This window comes from Brassica napus, chromosome C2, assembly GCF_020379485.1.
Source record: "Brassica napus cultivar Da-Ae chromosome C2, Da-Ae, whole genome shotgun sequence".
Lineage (NCBI taxonomy): Eukaryota > Viridiplantae > Streptophyta > Magnoliopsida > Brassicales > Brassicaceae > Brassica > Brassica napus.
Genome location: NC_063445.1, coordinates 11,539,922 through 11,560,368, shown reverse-complemented (window position 1 = coordinate 11,560,368; position 20,447 = coordinate 11,539,922). Strand labels below are relative to the sequence as shown.

The following is a 20,447-nucleotide window of genomic DNA, read 5'->3' as shown; positions in this document are numbered from 1 at the left end:
ACCTCTCCACCGCCGCATCCGCCATCTCCCCAACCTCAGTTCTAGGCTCTCCTCCGCATCTTTCATCATCGCTTCCAGTTCTTCACATCCTCATCCGCTTCCGCCATCACCGCTTCCGACATGTTCGCCGTCTTCGTCTCTTCTTGTCCTCCAACTTTTTCATCCCTCTCCCAATACACTTGCCATTGAAGTTACAGCGTCGGTGACGGAAATCCTTGTCGTGTGGCTTCTAGATTAATCTCACAATCTCGCTTCTAGATCTGAGAATGGTTTTGCTGGATTTGAAGGAAGCATCGGGAATCTAAAGGTGAGCAAAATTTAAGACGATTGAACTTTGTGTGAGATTTGATTTACATTATTCAAGGGTTTTCACACGTGTTAGGGAGTGTGTGCGTGTCCATTGCTCTTGTTTATACAAAGTTGAAAAAGTTTAGTTTGGTTAAGGTGAAGGATTTTTGTGTCTTTATCCATGTATAATGTGTGTGCAAAGTCAATTGTGTCTCCAAGAATAATTAATAAGTCATAAAGTGTCTTAGGTGGTAAATTTCTCAAAAAAGAATGTGAATGATCTATAAGCATATTCTCGAACAGAATAACGGATCGTATACATATCTAACACGTTAGGTATACGGGTTTGTGCTTTGTTTGATCCCGTATGACTTCTTAAATTTTAAAAAGTCAAATATATTATACAAAAACGAACGAAGATGATTACGTATACATAAAAGATGACGAGGGATGTAATTTCCCATCCATGCACCTCTTGGAATGACGGAAGCGAATTTAGATAGATCGTAGTTATCCTTTTTTGTGTCGTCAGAGCGTGTAGTCATCGGAGACGAAAAGGTTGTTTTATCACTACTAATATCGGATTAGTTTGACATTTAATCATGTTTATCCATTTACCTTCAATCACGGTGAGAGCAATGAACTAGTAAAATAAACATTAGTTAATTTCGATCTCAATTCCGATTTTTCTTAACGTTCGAGAAAACCCCGAAATATTTTCGTTTTGAAGTATATGCTACTTTATCAATTGAAATTACCGGGTCGTTGGCTTATTGATGTGTCAAAAGGGCATTGTTGAGCCGACTGATCAGATTAGAGTAGCGACCAATATTTGATTAATTATTACGATTTTAACTTAGCTTAGAAGGTAATAATGTTAAAATCGTTATCCCCAATCCTTAGATAACAATGATTTTATTTAGAAGTTGAGGGCAATGAATATGTGACACATTAAATTATATTTACAATATTTTGTTTTTGAACAATTATATTTTACAATATTTTTGGAGATCTATTCCAAGTTATAGCTTTACTATATAAAGTAACGTTATGATGCATCCGCCAAACATAAATGATTGATAGTTTTCTTTTCATTGACTGGTTGAAATAAATATTTACATATAATATTATGTTTATCTAATAAGTTAATTATGTTATTTGACAAAACAATTTAACTTTGTATGTAAATCTAATATTTATTACAAATCTCACCACATCGTAAAATAAATGAACCTAATCATTTTCATAAAAAGTAAATTAAGAATCTTAATTTCAAAAATAAGTTATAAGTATATAATTTATCATCAAAGTGTTTCAAAAAAATATAATTTTATACTGTTTATTTTATAACATCATTCAGTTTAAATCTAGTCACTACAAGAAAACATGCCTATAACGAGGAAAAATTACGAGGAAATATATTCCTCGTAAATTTACGAGAAAATTACTACGATTTTACGACAAAACTGAATTTTGTCGTAAAGTCGTAGTAAAGTTACAAGGAAAATGTTTTGTGGTAATTTACATGTAAATTTACGTCGATTTTACGAGGAAAGAGAAAATTCACTGTAAAGTCCTTGTAACTTTACAAGGCTTTTACGACGAAACATGTTACCATTAATTTTTGTGAAAACGTGTTTTAAGCATGCTTTACCAAACTGATACCCTCGGTTTAGAGATTTTGGAATAACTTGATTACCTGCTATCAAAGTTACACCTCGTGAACGAATAGTTGCTAGAGAAGAATCACTTTTGCAAGAAGAAGTGTGTATCACTGAAGTGGAAGTATCTGAACAACAAACTGATGACATCCTTCTAATTGATGTGGATAACCGTCAATATGAAGATCTTTTCGACGATATGACGGATGAAGAAAGTGAAGAAGAGTTCGATGCAAGCGATGATAATCATTGTACTGATATTGTTGAAAACTCGAATGATTCAGAATGATGTAATATATGTTTTAAATATTTTTAAAAATATATATATATATATCAGTTTAAGACTTAATGCAAGTGTATATTGTTTGGTTATAATAATTATTTGTTGGCTTTTAAGGATTTAATTGGAGTTTAGGGTTTAAGAGAAAATAGGATAAATGGGAGAATGGGGGAATAGGGTAAAAGGGATATGAGGTTATAGGTAAGAGACTTTGGGGGTTAGGGATTTGATTTTCAGGGATTCAGATATAGTCGTAGTAAATTCGTCGTAATGGAAAACACGGGCCTGGTAAATTCCCTGTAATACACGTGTCCTTGTAAATTCGTTGTAATCATTTCCTTGTAAATTAGTTGTAAAGATTTCCTTGTAAATTCGTTGTAATGCTCCCTTGTAAATTCGTTGTAACTCTAAAAACGCGGGCCTGGTAGATTTGTCGTAAACATGTGTCCTTGTAAATTCGTTGTAATTCTTTCTTTGTAAATTCGTTGTAATGCTTTCCTTGTGAATTCGTTGTAACTTTACAAGGATTTTTTTCACGAAACATGTTACCATTATTTTTGGTGAAAATTTACCAAACTGATTTTGTTGTAAGCATTCTCAAGCCAAGCAAGTTAACTTCATTTCATACCCTCGGTTTAGAGATTACAGAATAGTTTGATTATTTGCTATCAAGTGGTTGTTTGATTATAGTACTTATAACTTGCGTTTTAAGGATTCAATTGGAGTTTAGGGTTTAAGAAAAAATATGATAAAGGGGATGATGTGGTAAAAGGGTATGGTGTAAATAGATAAGTGATTTTGGGGTTTAGGGATTTGATTTTCGGGGTTTCAGATATAGTCCTAGTAAATTCGTCGTAATAGAAAACACACGGGCCTGGTAGATTCCTCGTAATACATGTGTCCTTTTAAATTCGTTGTAATGCTTTCCTTGTAATTTCATTGTAAAGCTTTCCTTGTAAAGTCGTTGTAAAATTTTCCTTGTAAATTCGTCGTAAATATTCCTTGTAAATTCGTTGTAATTCTAAAAACGCGGACCTGGTAGATTCCTCGTAACACTAAAAACGCGGGCCTGGTAGATTCCTCGTAAAATTACGACGACTTTACGAGGAATGTTGTTTTCTTATATAAACTCGAAACATGAATGAGGAATGCCTCCTTCATTCATCTCAAACCACTTCTCTCCTTCTCTCAAAGGTATGTTGTTTTTAATATTAATTTAGGTTTAGGTGGTTAGTTTAGGTGGTTAGTTTAGGTAATTAGTTTAGGTGATTAGTTTAGTTAATTAGATTAGGTGGTTAGTTTAGGTGGTAATTTTAGGTAACAAAACTATATTCAAATATTAGGTTGAGGCATTTAAACGACTGATTAGATATTTTTTAAAAAAATGAAATATATTTTATTTTCTTATAATTTTATGTAATTAATTATATTAATATGTTTCTTTTTTCAAGGTGGCTCCTAAAAAGATGGAACTGACGGTATGAATAAGTTTCATCAATGAAGCCACAAGGACGACTTCATCCTACTCTTCGAGACGGAGCCCATAGATGAAGTACGAGACTCTCCAGGAAGAAACACCTCTAACAACTACTTCGATGGCGTTCTCCCTTAGCTTTTTATTTTTCAATTTTTTTGTTTTCTATTATTAATTTGAATATTATTTTATGACATTTATATATTTAAAAAAAAAATATTTTAATTTTCAATATTTTATTTTATAAATTATATATTTTGATTTTGAATATTTCATAATAATATAATAATATGACAATGAGATGTAAATTTCTCGTAAAGATTACGAGGATTTTACAAGTACTTCCTTGTAAAATCCTCGTAATCTTTACGAGAAATTTACTAGGAAATACTTGTAAATTCCTCGTAAATATTACAAGGACTTTACATTAAAAGACTTGTAAATTCGTCGTAAATTGTACAAGTACTTAAAGACGACTTTACAAGGAAAATATACGAGTCTTTTACGATGAAACGTAACTACGAAACTACGACGAAATACTCTCTTTCGCTTTTACAACGAATTTATTTCGTCGTAAATGTTACATGGAAGTTACGACGAATCTTGCATTACGACGGGCGTTTTACAACGAAACGCTATTCCTTGTTAATTCGTTGTAACCCTTCTATTACAACGAATTAACAAGGAATATGACCCTTGTAATAAATATGTTTTCTTGTAGTGAGTTGATCAAAAAAGCACCATTCAATACTAATGTTAAATTTCTCACTAAAATGAATATCATGCTTCCACCCAAGATAATCATTTACTAGATAAAAAAATAAAAGGAAAAACGTTTTTGACCTTTAAAACAATTAACAAGCCTGCTTAGTCGGTAAACCCTAATCCCTTCCTAACTATGCTGCAACTTTTACCACGTCAATTTCCAGCTCATTAATCAATTAAAAAAACACGAAAAAGCAAAACCAAAATAGGAGAAAAAGCCTTAGCGGTGTGCGCGTGAAAGCAAAGCCCTAAACCGATGTGTAATATGTATATATATACAAGCTTACATCTCCATTATCCTCGCAACTTCCTCACAAAAAAAAAAAACATTTTATCAAACCATACATGTATGCTTAGCCTATCATGAGCAACATCCCTAGATCTCTCACCGACTCATCTCTCTCTATATTTCTTCTCACAATCTCTTCTGCCGTCGATCCTTGGCCCTTTTCTATCACCGTCTTTTAACACCAGCTGCTCTTCTCCGTCGTTAATCGCTTTCGATCAATCTTCGTGTTTCTCGATAAGTGTTTGGTAAGAGAGATTCTATCTCTTTGATGGGTTTTGAAGAACACGTGCATAAACAGATGGTGTTCAAGTTTCACTTTCCTCATCTCCACATACTCCATCATCATAACCATCATCATGTTCCTAAAGGCTGTGTTGCGATCATGGTGGGCCACGAGGGAGATGAAGAAGGTCTACACAGATTCATTGTTCCGTTGATGTTCTTGAACCATCCTCTGTTCTTGAGGCTCTTGAAAGAAGCTGAAGAAGAGTACGGTTTCAAACACGCTGGTCCGATTACGATTCCTTGCCGTGTCGATAAGTTTAAGCATGTTCAGGAGATTATCGATGAGGAGATTCATCGCCGTCATAGTCACGGTAACGGACACAACAACCATAGCCACCACCACCACAACAACCATCTGCGATGTTTCTGAAGATCTCTGTGTTTGGCATTGGTTTGGTTTGGTTTGACATGTAATTGATTGGTTTGGTTTGGTTTGACTTCTCTTTTGAGATTGGTTTAGTTTGCTTAGTGATGATGATGAAAAATACAGAGTGCAATTGAATGTGAATGCTTCTCTCATCTTTTACTAATGTAATCGTGAGGAATAAGGAATTTCAATGTGTGATTGCCTGATTGGAATAACGTTCCATTTGTATTTATTATTTGGAATATTTTTTAATTATGTAATTGATTCTAACGCGTTTGGCCATGGACCATGTTGCTTTTGTTGTTCTTTTTCTTATAGAAATTGCTTTGTTCGTTAGGATTACATCCACCACGCCAAGTGTCCCGAATATATTCTACTTTTTTATTATTTCGAAAGTGATAAATTCAACAAAATCCTAGAATTAGAAAAAAAAAAAAAAAGCATTGTATGGTAACTTTGATTGGGATCGTCATAAATTATATTTACATTTAATTTAGTCAACTAATTAGTGCGCTTACCACGGCTAATCATTGTGATACTTACATAATTGCGTATCTATATTGATTTTGCATTTATTGGCCCCAAAATAATAACTGACGAAAATCAAAATATAATAAATAGCAGACATTATTTTGGAAACATCAGTTAGAATGAAACAATTTTTTCTCTCTTAAAACATCATGACATCATTTAAAGTAATACATAGGGACTAATTTTAAACAATCAAAAGCTAGTTTAACAGCCGAAGATTTTATACATACACTTATATATTAGTTATTGCTATTTGCGTTTAACTTTCGAAGTCAAACATTTAATACACTCTTCACTTTCACGATTAGACATATAAACTGGACTGAACATCCAAAGATAGACTACAACCGAGAAATTCAAATATTTAAACTCTGATACCATGTAATAAGCAATCTCAAAACTTATAAACCATGGAGTTTGTGGGATTGGGCATCCAAAGATTTACTACAATCTGAGAAACTAATTTTTTTGACTCTAACTGCAGGTACATCAGGGTTTCATCGGAGTTTCACAGTATCTTGTTGTATTCGTCCAAAGCCATGGACCAGCTTAGAACAGGTGCTCGTGATACATTTGCATTGTATCTTTTTTCCTTTTTGATAACTTTCTTTAAGAAAATATGGTCTTGAATTGCTAAAAATATATAGATTAGGACGCTTTCAAATTTACACTAATATAACTACAATATAAATTTTTTTTTTTTTTTTTTATCTCAGTACAAGGCTCATAAAATACTTGGATTGGGTCTGTCATGGATGGGAGGACGCAAAATGGTTATTCTTCGGGGCTAGGTTTTTATACATTGTTTGCAGAAAAATGTTCATCTATAATCCCGAGATGAGACAAAGCGTAACCCTACCCGCCCTCAAATCCAACGTTTTTTTTTGTTCAAGAAGACTACCTTGTTTTGATCAAGAACAAGATCATGTCTCAAAAAGTAAATGCAAAAGTTTCATGCCCGTTTACTGAGGAGATGCCAACCAAATGCGGTCACATCTTCTGGAAGGGATGTATAAAGATGGCAATATCTCGCCAAAACAAATGTCCTACTCAGGGTCCTACTTGTAGGAAAAAAGTGACTGCAAAAGAGCTGATTCGAGTATTCCTTCCATCCATCATATGATTGATACATCAACATTACCAGCCACCTTGTAAGGCTTACTAATGATAGTTCTTTTCATTTACAATTATACAAATGACTAGATAAGATTTAGTAAACATGACAATGGTGTAGAAAAATGTTCATCAAATTCGCGTTGGAACATTGAAGGGACTTCGAGGAATTGGCGTTTTAGTTTGAATATTTCATTTTATTGGAATAAAAAAACTTCATTGTTCAAGAAGGTCCTATCATTGGTAATGTCAAATTCCGAAGTAACGCTTGGTTTACTTGTTGTTGTCTTATGTAATTTAGGTCTCTGCAAACCTCAGTTGATGCCTCTCTCTATATATTACAGATGAAATGTATATATGAATGTATATATACCCTGATGGCGACCGAGGCATGGTGGTGGTAGTAGTAGTGACATCGTGAGGTGATGACATTTTCTGTAATTAAGAATCAAATCCATGAATAACAACAAAAGCCTTTAAGATGCCATATAAATTTTCTCAGTACTAAAGTAAATAAACTTTACCAAAGGAGCATCAAGACAGGCATGGTGGAAGTAGTAGTAAGTGATGACATTTTCTGTAATTAAGAATCAAATCAATGAATAACAATAATTTAAGAATCAAAATCAATAAATAACAAAAGCCGTAGATGACATATAAATTTCTCAATACTAAAGTAAATAACCTTCACCAAAGGAGCATCCAGACAGGGCATGGTGGAATTGGTAGTAGCAAGTGATGACTTTTTCTGTAATTGAGAATCAAAATCAAAAGCCGAAATTTTCTCAATCGCGTTTTACAGAGATATACTATATGAAAATATATTAAAAGTATATAATAATAACCTTCCTCCAACTTCTGTTAAATCGGGCTTGTCGGGCGCAGCGCTCCATATCTTTTTTTTTTTTTGAAAAAAGGGCAAAGGAGAACTTTTTCAGAGCAGCGCTCCATATCACGCAGCTTCTTATACTTTTCAGGCCGAGTACTACTGGGACGACGTCGACTCCATATATTCCTCTCGTTAAACATCGCTCTGCCTCCTCCCAAAAACTTTTCACGGTGTTGCAATGTTGAAACCTTAGCTGCGGGTGTATATACAATTGATTTGGGCCTAAAGCAATGTTTATAATCTTCAACTCCTGTTTTTTTTAATGAACTTTAAATTGAAATTGGCTAATATTTTAATATTTCATTTATATCCCGATCTCAATCGTTGTCGAGATATCATTGCCGGTTAGTTCTGTGCTCTACTCCGGAACCTTTGTGTCATCTCTAAGCTCAGTTGTTTCAACCATGGAGACGACCATTGAAGCTTCGACGACAAGAGTTGATGCAAACATACCACCTAGCTCTTGCAACGTAGTTGACTGATGAAAAATAAGCTACGACTCCAGATCCTAGTTGGCCTTGCCTCAATAATCTCTCGCGATCGGTGAGGCTATCGTAAATGGTCCCAAGACCAAGAAAGGACAAATGTTGTTTCCTGAGAAAGCAAAGCCTTAAATACCGGTAAAAACAATTCAGCTTCCAGCGCTTAAGGAAGATGGTAGTCTTCGTTTTTCATGGGATGCACGCATGAACCAGTTTTCTAGAAACCTTTTCTGTGCTACTGAACCAACTTATCGTCTGGACGATACACCTCAAGTGACACAATTCCCGCAAAGGTACTTAGATTAGGACCGGAGAACAAGGAAGAATATGTTGTTGGACAGTTTCATATGTGTTCAAATCCGCATGGAGGTCTTATCCATGCAGTTTTGAATAGGTTATGGAGTCGGAAATGTAAGATTTCCTACCGAAAGTTGGAAAATTCGTCATATTTATTCCATTTTCCCCATAAAAATACTCGTAAAGGGGTTATTCAAAGAAGCGTGTGGCATGTTGATGATTGTTTACTCTTTGTGGCTCCTTGGAATCCTGCCGGTGTCGGTAATTCTAAAGAATATTCCAGATTCTTGCTTCTTGCTTCTTTAGATAAGGAATCAGCCACATAGCATCGGGTTTGGAAGAGCCTATGCTTACACACAAGCCCCGTTTAGATCCAACAAATGTGAGAGAAGCAAAAATACTAGTTTAGGTGGAGTTGGATAAACCATTTTCGAAGTTCATTGCACTTGATGACAAGAAAATTAGTATTTATTTGGTAGAAGTTGAATACTCTTAGATTCCTAGTGCATGTGAAAGGTATGGTGCACTTGGTCACAAGGAGAAAAGGTGCTTATTACCACCTCAGCCGTACAAGATTCTGCTCCTATTACAAAAGAGCCTCATGTCACAAATGAGAGATCCCAATGGTGGACATTATTAAGCTGCTGCAAAATTCTTCCACATCTCGTGTAGAATCTACACTGTAGATCATCCAGAGCCAACTTCCAAAAAGCCATTGGTCACTCTTCCTTCTAAGGATGCATTTACTAGTCCGGTTACACATTTGCATGAAGTATACTTGGACCCTTGCTCACATTGATAACATTTTAACTTTGTTAGAAATGTGACACGCTTTTGGTCAGAGTCTCAGAGATGAGATTATAAATCAAAGAGAGACTGGTGGACATATTATAGAACCCCTACCCTACCCCACCCCACCCCACCCCACCCCACCCCTAAGGATGCATAACTAGTCCGGTTACACATTCGCATGAGGTACACTTGGACCCTTGCTCACAGATTAATAACATTTTACCTTTGTTAGAAGATGTGACACGCTTTTGGTCAGAGTCTCAGAGATGAGATTATAAATCAAAGAGAGACTGGTGGACATATTATACTAGACCCCCCTGCCCCTCTCCACTTTTGTTAAAGTGGCGATTTTACCTCTGAAGCAGATAAGTAGATAATTATGTTTACAGGGGAAACGGGGGGTACTTTAGTAAAGTTAAGAGACTATAATTTTACTGCTCTGTTCTTGATCTTAATGCTTTCGCATTTACGTGAAACAGAGTAAGGAACTTGCTTCTACTTCTTCTTCTTCTTCAGTCTTGATGTTTGATATCTTTTTTTTCTGTGTTTTTTGGCCTCAGCATAACTGCTTAAAGGCAATCATGTACAACATGAATCATCATTATTCTATTTATATTTTCTAATGAGAGTTTATACATAACTGTGAAGAAGGAAGTAGTAACCAGGCCATGTTTAGTGTCTTCCTAGAGATCCTGAAATCTATTTATCAAAGGCCTTACATTACCCAACTCGTATAAGCAAAACTACTCTGTTTCATATATGTAATTGTTGTCTTAACGTGTTTAAAAAAAAAACAGAATCGAAATCATTACCTCATTTCTTGAGTTTTGGTATCTTAGGAGCAGAACTGCTAGCTTTCTTTGCTGGTTGCTGCTTCTCTTTAGATGGTCTTCCTCTTTTTTTTCCTACAACCTACAAAGTATTCCACATATACAACCTACAAAGTATTCTTCTCTATGTAATCAAGCAATCTCAAAACCAGAATAAATTAGAACTCATGCGTCTAGTGAAATAGAAATTACAAATACAAAAGAAAAGAACTCATAAAGCTTTGTCATACAAAAGAAATTTGTTTGGCAAATGTTCTTTAGGTGTCTTATTGATGGTTGAATAACCATGTAGCATGTTTCAAAAAAATTAAAAAATAACCATGTAGCTAAAATGGTTTTATCAACTAAGTTTGATATTTATATATATTTAGATGAAAGTATGAAAGTCCCTTTTTGAGTTAGAGTTTGTTCGACAATTTTCCCTTTTATATTTTAGCAGAGATCCGGTTAATCTAGTCCAAGTTTTTCAATTTGATATTTCAGATCAATGCAAAAAGAATGGACCCTGGGATATCCAGAAACCCGTACGAGCAAAAACCGTTGCCATAAAACTGATACGCACATCCATAAAACCGTTTCATTTTCATCCATGTTTTTTTCAAATAAAAGCCTTGCAACCTTTTAACATGTCAGAGACAAACCTCACGATACTCTCACTACAAATCAGAGGATGACGACTTTACATTTGGTAGAGACTCTTGGTATTTTGAGTAGTTTCTTCAACATATAGTCTCTTCTTGAATTATAAGAAGCCAAACGTAGAATGAGTTTCTCGAGGACAGCCGAATTCTTTAACAAGTACTTTACCAGCTTCAATTCAACATCATACTGGACTGGTGCTATCAACTCAACAAACTCAAGAGACGATAGCAAACACTCAGGCACAGATGAGAAACTCACTTGATCAATGTCCTCACTAAAACCACCTTTTCTGTCATCGCATACCTAGAGAGAAAAAAAAAAGAGAGGGTTATAACTTAAGAAAATATGCGCAAGTTTTATAGAGATTTTTACTCCAAAAAAAAATAACATAGGGTTTAGCAAACCATCACCAAGGCGAGGTACTTCAAGTTTGGGAAGCTCTCAAGAAAGGCTGGTAACCATTTAAAATCGCGTGGATAAAGAGTGATATCCAGGTAGGACATGTTACTAAACTGAGGAAACGGTTCGAGTTTCGAGTAGTGACACATAATCTGGAACCAAAATGAAAAAAAAAGAACGTGGGTGAGAAGATTTCATGATAGAAAATGCACATGTCCTATACCAACATTTAACATATGTGTATCAGAGTGTATACCTCAGTACCAAAAAAAAAATGTGTATACCTTTAAGGTGCCTCTACATATTTTCATACTCCTAGCCATCGAGATCCCATGAAGAAACTTGTGGATGTTACTTATCTTCGATGAAACGATTACTTCATAAATATCGTCGAAAAACTCATCATCAAATTCTTCCAAACAGACGATACCGAGGAGAGACATTTGTAAGACGGCGTTGGACTCCAATTTGTGTATTATGACACTTTTTGATATGTTATCGTTGATGCTCAAAAAGCATAGACGAGGAGCATCAATAACAACTCCTGCTGAATCAAACAGGAAAGGAGAAACTCGTTCGAAAGTGAGCCTCTTCAATGACCGAGAGTGCACCCGAAATACTTTTTCATCGTCACTAGCCACGACAATCTTTAAACATTCCAGCACGGGGGAGCATAAGACAAGCGTCTCAAAAGTTGCCTCATTAGGAAACTCGATATATTCTAAATGCATAGTCTTCAGGCTAGGTAAGGAAACAAACTCAGCATCAGACAAGGTCACCTGAAAGAGCTTTAAGCATACCAGTGTCTCACAGTTATAAACTCTCTGCGGCATCTTGTTAAATCTACGGTCTGCGTAAGAGTAAGAACCAACATGTAGATGTTGGATCTTACGCTTAACCGCTGCATCAAACCATGACGTGAGAAAATAACCATCACTAACGTCTTTTTTATGAATCGTTAACTTGACTTCCTGTATGCATGAAACCCTAGTGGAATCGAAGAATCTGTCGCCGAAACTCGTAAAGTTTTTGAGATCTAAAAACTCCCTGGATTTTAACTCCAAACAAGGAAGCGAAAGCCAAAGATGTCTCCATCTAGTAGACAAAACACTAGTCTTAACAGCTTCCTTTGTGGAGAGAAGAGAAAGTATCTGGCATGTCAAATCATTAGGTAATTGGCTTATCGCATCTTTTGTCAACGTGGGACAAGCCTGACTCGCTTTCAGTTTACGAACCATGTTTTTTCGATCTAAACAAAACTATTCTGCATAACAAAATATTGAAAATACAAGTTTCAGAGAGAGTATTAGTTTGACTTAACTAACCTAACGTAATAAAAAAAATCTCTAACAAGTGAAGAGAGGTTTTTAAAGCTCCATAACCAGATCAAACTAATTATAACATACATCAAACATTCGGTTGAATACATAATAATAAGGAGCTAAGGTTTTCGATGTTTTCCATGTTTTCTGATGTGGTTATTTAGAACGAAACCAACGGTAAAAGAAGACGGCAAAGAAGAAGAACACGAACTAACCGTGATTTTGCCCAAGGGGTGGAATCTGACTACCACGAACGAATCGACTTCGTCGTCACCCGTAACGCTGTGCGATTGATTGTCTTTTTGCTACTAGAGCTAATCAAAGTAATTGAGGTTGTATTTATAAGATAAATTAATTCCAATGGTAAAATTGTGAAGATATCTCAAAAAGTAAATAAAATGAAAAAGAATGAAAGAGAATATTTTTTGTTTGTAGAATATATCCAATGAGAACTTTTGAGATATTCTCTGAACAAAAATTGAACTATATATGAGTCAACATATAATTGATTGCATCGTTTTATATAAAATAAAAGGGAAAATTTGGATAAATGCAAAAGAATATAATTTGAAAAATACACCCTTGTTTAAGCTTTTTGAAAAATACACTTATCTATATATAAATTTACCAAATTATCCAATCTTAATAGTTATCAATTCCAGTTAAACAATTTTAAAAAAAATTATTTTAAAAGAAAATCATTAGAGATAGAGAATTATTTGTGAATCCACTGTTCAGAATTTCTTCCAACTCTTTCATATACACATGAAAGTAATCTTTCGATAAGACTTCAATGCAAGCAACACCATATGTTTTATGTGACTTTAAATTGCTGGTATGTGTTTGTTCTTCTTCTGCCTTTCTTTTTTCATTACTTCATTTTTGAATCTTGTACTCCATCTCTATATAAACAACATACATTAAAAAATTTGTAAGATACATGAATCAAATCATTGGCTCAAACAGATTTATTGGATTTTCATGACACGTAAAAAAAGAAGAACAAACCGATGAATAATAATCAGTGCAATTCTTTTTTATATTCAAAATCAAAAAAAAAAAATACATATCTGAATACATCATATTAGCTAGAACTTACTTGGCTCCAGTAGAGAAGATGAAAATTTTGTAGAAACAAACGTGACTTGTTTTTCTTTTTTAACAACATGACTTATTTATGTAAGTTGAAGAAAATAAAATAAAGGGAAATCTGTATAAACATCATGATAAAATCAAAACAAGTCATAATTCACATGTTTATCTTTGTTATTGTAAAATTTAAATGGTAAAATAACATATTTATCTTAACACACATATTTATCTAATTTTAATGATATTATTTTATTAATTTCGAATTTATATATTAATTTCGAATTATATCTTGGGTAAAAAAATCAATTCATAATTAAAGAAGTGTATTTTTCAAAAGTTAAAATAGAAAATGCAATTATCAAATTTCAAATCCTAAATAGGGTATTTTGCAAATTATCCCAAAATAAAAACTAATTATGTTAGAAAAAAAAACTTAACTTTTTTTGACAACTAAAAAAACTAATTATGTTTTACAAATGTATTAGAGAAATTCCTTTTGATAGCCTTTTTTAACATTTTGTCACAAAAATATATAGACTTCAATGAAGAAATTGACAAAAATAAATTTTATTAAAATGTAAAAATATATTTTTATCCTAGGATTAACTAATCTATACAAAAAATTTAAAGCTAAGAAATGAAATTTTGAGGATAGAGTTTTAAATTTTAAAAAATAAAAAATAAAAATTGGTTAATTTGGTCATTTTTTAGAACTATTTTTGTGATAAAATTTAAAAAAGAGTTATTTAAGAGAATTGCCTAATGTATTAAAATAATATTGTTTTGTATTTGAGATATCTGTTGGAAGATACTATTCATTAGAGTATGTTTAATGCGAGTTCTTAGGGTGTTTAAAAGCCGATTTTTATTTTTTGTAACTAAAAGTTAAGACACGGGTTGTTATATTCCACTGAGAACTTTACCCACCCAAAGAATCCCATTAAACATTGATCTACGGTTTCTCTAAGATACTACTGATCCGTGCGTGGAAATAGGATATTAACGACATCGTTTTATATGTTAGTTTTTTGGTTCGATACCGTTTCTCTTAAGCCGGTTGCGGAATGAAGGCTATTTTGAACCCACCAATCCGTTTGGTATAATTTCAGATATTTAAGTGTACTACTTGAAGATTTGTTATGTCTGGATACGATAAACTAAAATCAAATGAGTTTTTATACCATAGAAAATCTTCATAAATGTTTTGGTTTGACCTGGTAAGAGACGGCCATGGAAGTTCATAACCGTCCGTTTTTACATTGTTTTTTTATGAAGCTTACGCCAATGGCTTTAACCAGTCGAAGAGAGTTGTAATACTTGCTTCATCGTACGGACCAAATAGAAGAGATCTCTAACTTGGGCATTGGACTCAGGCCCGGCCCACTCCAAACTGTGTTACACTCTGATGCGTGAAGCGTGATCATAATACACACTGGTAAGTCTGGCGATGAATTGTTTGATCGATCTGTCTCTGCGATGCCTTGTTGGGTATTAGAGCTAACCAAAGTTAGTTAATCCCATATTTATGGTGGAGGGAGGGATAATTGTGTGGATTTGTAGAAAGATTATAACGTCTCAACGACGCCGTTTTAGTAATACCTGAGGGATCATTACTTCTGCCTATAACGACGTCGTTTCGGGTCTGTGCTGGTCGCTTTTTAAAATTGTAGAATCGGAGAGATTTGAGAAAGGAAGAGGAAGAGGAAGAAGAAGAAGGAGATGGGGTACGTGTTGAGGGTGAGAATGGCATCTTTCTTCGCCGGAGCTGCGACCGCGTCTTTGATCGGCCTATCTGTTCTCTACAAGGATTACAAAGTCGCTCACGAATCGATTTCTCACCAGGTTTGCAATCGAATTCGATTTATGTTTCCTCATTTCTTTCGTAGAAGTTATTCCTCTCTAGATTTTATCTGCGAATAGCTTCCAGGTTTCATATATATATATATATATTTATTCTTTTTGTTTTAGTAAATCACTCAATTTTGATATTCATATATGAATTAGGAATTAGGGTTTCTTGGTTGTATACATGAACATGCTCTCGAGTGTTTCATAATATGATCTCTGTTTCTCACAGGCAAAGGCTTTTCATGACTCTCTGGATACAAAGATCTCTACTCTTGAGAGCTTGAGAAGAAGTGAAGCTCCTCAGCTTCCTCAGACAACAACTGATTAGTATATGTTTCATACTCTCTTTCTTGCTGATGATGTTGTTTATTTGAGTTGCTCTTTTTCGCGTTTATGAATAAACTTGAAAGTTCCTGTATGACTACTGTTATCAAACAATGAAGTTAATGTAGTCAACAATGGATTGAAACTTGCTGTAATACTTTTGCCATTTCAAAAATTTATGTTTCAGTTTATTGTTTTCGATCTTAAGTCGGTGGAATCCTGATCTTTGCTCAAATCAAATTTCATCTAGGCCACCCTTTAAACTTGGATTTACAGATAGTACCGTAGTAGCTTAATAAGCAAGACCATAAGAATACTGATCTGGTATCTCGTGAAAAATCAATTATGGGCCGAACCAAGGAGCCTAATATCTTGGTGGGTTAAGACCCAATTAACCTGAGCAGAAGTTCCGCAATCTCACTCACGGTTTGGAGTAGGCTTGCGCATTTTAACCTGCACCTGAAAAATCCGAACCGACCCGAAAATAACTGATCCGAAATCAAACCGAAAATTTACAAGTATCTTTTGGATCCAAATTTCTTTTACCCGAAAGAATTGGAACCGAAAAAAACCGGTCCAAATAGATCCGAACCTGAAAAAAATCGACCCGAATAGACCTGGCCCGATAAGAACTAGTTTGTACCCGACTTAAAAACATGTATATCCAAAACAATGATTATTTGTGTTCTATTTTATATATATTATTTTATGATTTAGTTGAAATATTTTTTGTTAACAATATTTGTTGTTATTTTGTAATATTTTTGATTAATATGAAGATTTAAAATGTAAAGTTTAGAGTTTAAAAATATTTTATTTTAATTATTAATAGTTTAATTTAAGTTATTTTGTTGTGTTCAAAAAAATTAATTTGTAAAATTTTATATATATATGACAAATATCGACTAAATTTGATGGAGTTTAGGTATGTCATGTCATTTTCAGATCCTAAATACGCGAATGCGATATGGACCGGAAATTATTGGTATTTTATAGGTATTTTAATTATAGAGCTGAATCGACCCGGCTCCGAGAAGAACTGGGCCGAATCCGAACTGAAAATTTACAAGTATCTATTGGGTCTAAATATTTTGGATCCAAAAAATCAGACCTGAAAGGAACCGGTCCAAATCCGACCGGAAGATCCGGACACCCATACTTAGTTTGGAGTTTCTGGTTTTGCACCAAACAAAAAATTTGAAAAGTCTTGATAAATTAATTAGTCTTTTATTGGATCAAAATAAGTAAATTTAATAGTTAAAAACACTTAAATATTACCAAGACTCTTCGTACCGCAATCACATATCTGAAACCTTGTTACATATATGCATTTATACATAAGGAACAAGATGACTTTCAAAGTATTGTTTGCAAAATGCAAAGCTCCTAAAATGTTTGAACAAAAAAATATTTCCTAAAATGTTTAATTTGTGGTTTGTTTATTTTTTCAACATTTGAGGCTGTAGCTTTATTTAGAAAAATATGTAAATACTAATATGTGTACAACGCAATTGTAAAACCAAGCTGTAGGCTCTGTCTTCCTTGAATTTATTGTTGTTCTTTTTGGCTTTGGTTATGTATCTTTGTTTCCTTAGTCCAAATTAGTTAATGGGGATAAGCGTTTGCTCCAGTCCTTGAATCCGGGTGGTAACTTATCTCGTCTGCTTATGGTTTCGGTAAGGTTGTTCATCTTTTTCGATTCTGTGTAAGGTAACATTCAAAATAATATCAATTTAATAGATGATTAAAAAAACTGAGCTTAAGGCAAATATAACAACAATTATATTTCAATTCAATGCCATTTCTACATTACAAATATCTTTTGGTTCATTACCAATTCAGCTTAGACCATCTCCGATAGCTTACTCTATTTTTTACTCTAAAATAGAGTAACTCTATAATAGAGTTTGAATTTGCTCCAATGGTACTCTATTTTAGAGTAGAAAATAGAGTGATGAACAAAAAAAAAAATTACTCTATATTTGGAGTAAACCTATTTTTTACTCTATTATAAAGTGAAAAATAGTGTATCATTTGAGCATTTTTTACTCTAAATTTTATTTTAGAGTGAAAAATAGAATGAGGTTTGAGATTTTCTTAGAAACTAAAAGTAGTAGTTTCACTCACGTGATTAAAGAAACACAATGAATAAAGAAAAGAGTTTTCTGCAAAAAAACCCTCAATGTCGTTTTTTTTTGCAAATTAATCCGCGAACTCAAAAACTCACGGGTCAACCCTCCAAGTGCCAGTCAAACCGCAATATAACCCTCGGCCATATTTATGTGTATTTGACTGTGTATAATTTTAACATTTTTTCAATACTAGGTCGTTTTGGCGCTAATTTTTTAATGAAAAAAATTTGTTGAACCCCACCTTCATTGTGCATTTACGCAAGCTCTCATGTCCGAGAAAAACAAGGTCATTTCGTTTTAGAAATCTATATAATTGTGTTTGTTAAGTAAACAAATATATTTGTTGGCCGAGATGGTTATATAGCATGCACATGGTATTTAAGGTTCAAATTTCAAACCACGATTTCAACAATTTTTTTTCATTAAAAAATTAGCGCCAAAACGATCTAGTATTGAAAAAATGTTAAAATTATACACAATCAAATACACATAAATACGGCCGAGGGTTATATTGCGGGTTGACTGGCACTTGGAGGGTTGACCCGTAGGTTTTTGAGTTCGCGGATTAATTTGCAAAAAAAAACCGCATTGAAGGTTTTTTTTGCAGAAAACCCTAAAGAAAATAACGAATAAATCATAATGGAAGGACATGTCGAGGAGCACATGGTGTTTGGCTTAGTGATAAATTCCAAGAAAAGTAGAAATAATGATATGGGAGAGAGAGCAATATGCCTTTGTCTCCTTGGCGGTGGTAAGGTGGCTTCGTTATCACCCGACACCTCCTCTTCATAACTATATACACATCTCGTCATGCAGATATATACGACACTTCAAGATGGATGGTTTTGCTGTTCCATCATTTTCCTGAAATAAAACATTATCGAAAACGTAAATGTTTGATGAGACTTTGGGATCGCACCCATCTATTTGATTCGAATTAAAAAGTCGATCAGTTCATAGTTTTTTTTTTATAACCAATCCTACCTGAATGACCAAAAGAAATTGAATGCAGGACAATACTCACATCTATGAGTTTTTTACCATTAGACCAAAACCACTTGGTTTGTTCATATTGTTTTGATACTAATTAATTGTACTACTATAAATTACAAAATATTGTATAAACCATTTTAAAAACAAAACATTTTTTTTTCTGTTTTACGAAATTTATGTTTATATGTACCATTTTGAATCGCTATACTAACTGTATTCTTTACGTCAAATTTTTTATGTAAACAATTTATCCATTAATCTTACATCATTGGCTTTATCTAAAATTCAAACTCGATTTTTGTGTACAATTATTAATAGTTAAATCATTGAACTAAAGAAAATTCACTATAGGAAAAAGTTAGAGTCACAACTAAGTAGCAATAGCAATTGGTTTGAACGGAATATTTATAATTTTATATAAAATTCAAGCTACATTTTAAATAAATTCAAATGTAGCTTAAAATGAATGACGGATTTTCCAACTGATTTTGCAGATGTTGCAAAAATCAAAATGTAGCAAAAGAAAAATGTTTTATCAGAAATAAAAAATCGAGAATGTTATATCAAAAATAAAATTTTCTACAAAATATATCAAAAATAAAATAAAAATGTTTTATAAAAAAGAGTTAAATGGTTGTTTGGAAAGTTTTTAAATAATACAATATTATTATATTACTACTTTTTCAATAATATTATTAATATGTTCTATTTTACAAAGGACCGTTTTTGTTTATTATTATATTTAATCCCTTTCAAAATAGATGGTGGAATATTTAAAAGTTGATTTCAAATACTATGAGAAATTATGAATTTGAAAACCTGAAATATATGGTAAAAACTACTTTGATGGAACAATAGTTGCTATATAAGTTCTTTAGTACATTTCTATTCACACATGAAGACATAGTTTCATTTGACGATTTTATCTGCATTGACATTTAAATTTAACGAAACATTGGAGGCGATTGGTAATGGATATGGCTGTTCTACATAACCTAAATTTTCTCCGTAATAATAAAATCAGAGCAATTAAGCTTTAGTTAGAAAATCTAAAGGTACAGTCCAATTTTTTTAAATATATATATATATATATATATATATTTTCTCTATTTTTTTTTTACAATTTTATGTTTAGTATTTTTTTTTTAAACCTTGAAATAGTTCTACTTAAATAAAATCTAAAAATGAAGATGAAAAATTTACGGCTTAAATTTTAAAGCAAAACATCCAAACTACAACTTTTAACAAATCAACAACCTTATTTAGAAAAAAGAAAACATATAGGAATTAGTGACGGACCAGTTACCACTTTAACCAGCCCAAAAATTAATCAACAAAAAAAGTCATTGGTA

At 33.2% G+C, this 20,447-nt stretch overlaps 3 protein-coding genes across 3 annotated transcripts; 2 read left to right on the top strand and 1 right to left on the bottom strand.

Annotated features, from left to right (window-relative positions):
- The first annotated feature begins 4,790 nt into the window (after positions 1-4,790).
- LOC125581261 (auxin-responsive protein SAUR32-like) lies at positions 4,791-5,691 on the top strand. Its single transcript, XM_048746351.1, has one exon. It carries the CDS (start codon positions 5,026-5,028, stop codon positions 5,410-5,412), a length of 387 nt encoding a protein of 128 aa, XP_048602308.1. The 5' UTR covers positions 4,791-5,025; the 3' UTR covers positions 5,413-5,691.
- A 4,140-nt stretch (positions 5,692-9,831) lies between these two features.
- On the bottom strand, positions 9,832-13,729 carry LOC106380340 (putative FBD-associated F-box protein At5g53635). Its single transcript, XM_048748061.1, has 3 exons — positions 11,669-13,729; positions 11,396-11,536; positions 9,832-11,288 (listed from the first exon to the last, which is right to left on the bottom strand). Exons 1-3 carry the CDS (start codon positions 12,620-12,622, stop codon positions 11,007-11,009), a joined length of 1,377 nt encoding a protein of 458 aa, XP_048604018.1. The 5' UTR covers positions 12,623-13,729; the 3' UTR covers positions 9,832-11,006.
- A 1,520-nt stretch (positions 13,730-15,249) lies between these two features.
- On the top strand, positions 15,250-16,161 carry LOC106379297. The gene is made up of 2 exons (XM_013819294.2): positions 15,250-15,640; positions 15,876-16,161. Exons 1-2 carry the CDS (start codon positions 15,518-15,520, stop codon positions 15,972-15,974), a joined length of 222 nt encoding a protein of 73 aa, XP_013674748.1. The 5' UTR covers positions 15,250-15,517; the 3' UTR covers positions 15,975-16,161.
- The last annotated feature ends 4,286 nt before the right edge of the window (positions 16,162-20,447 follow it).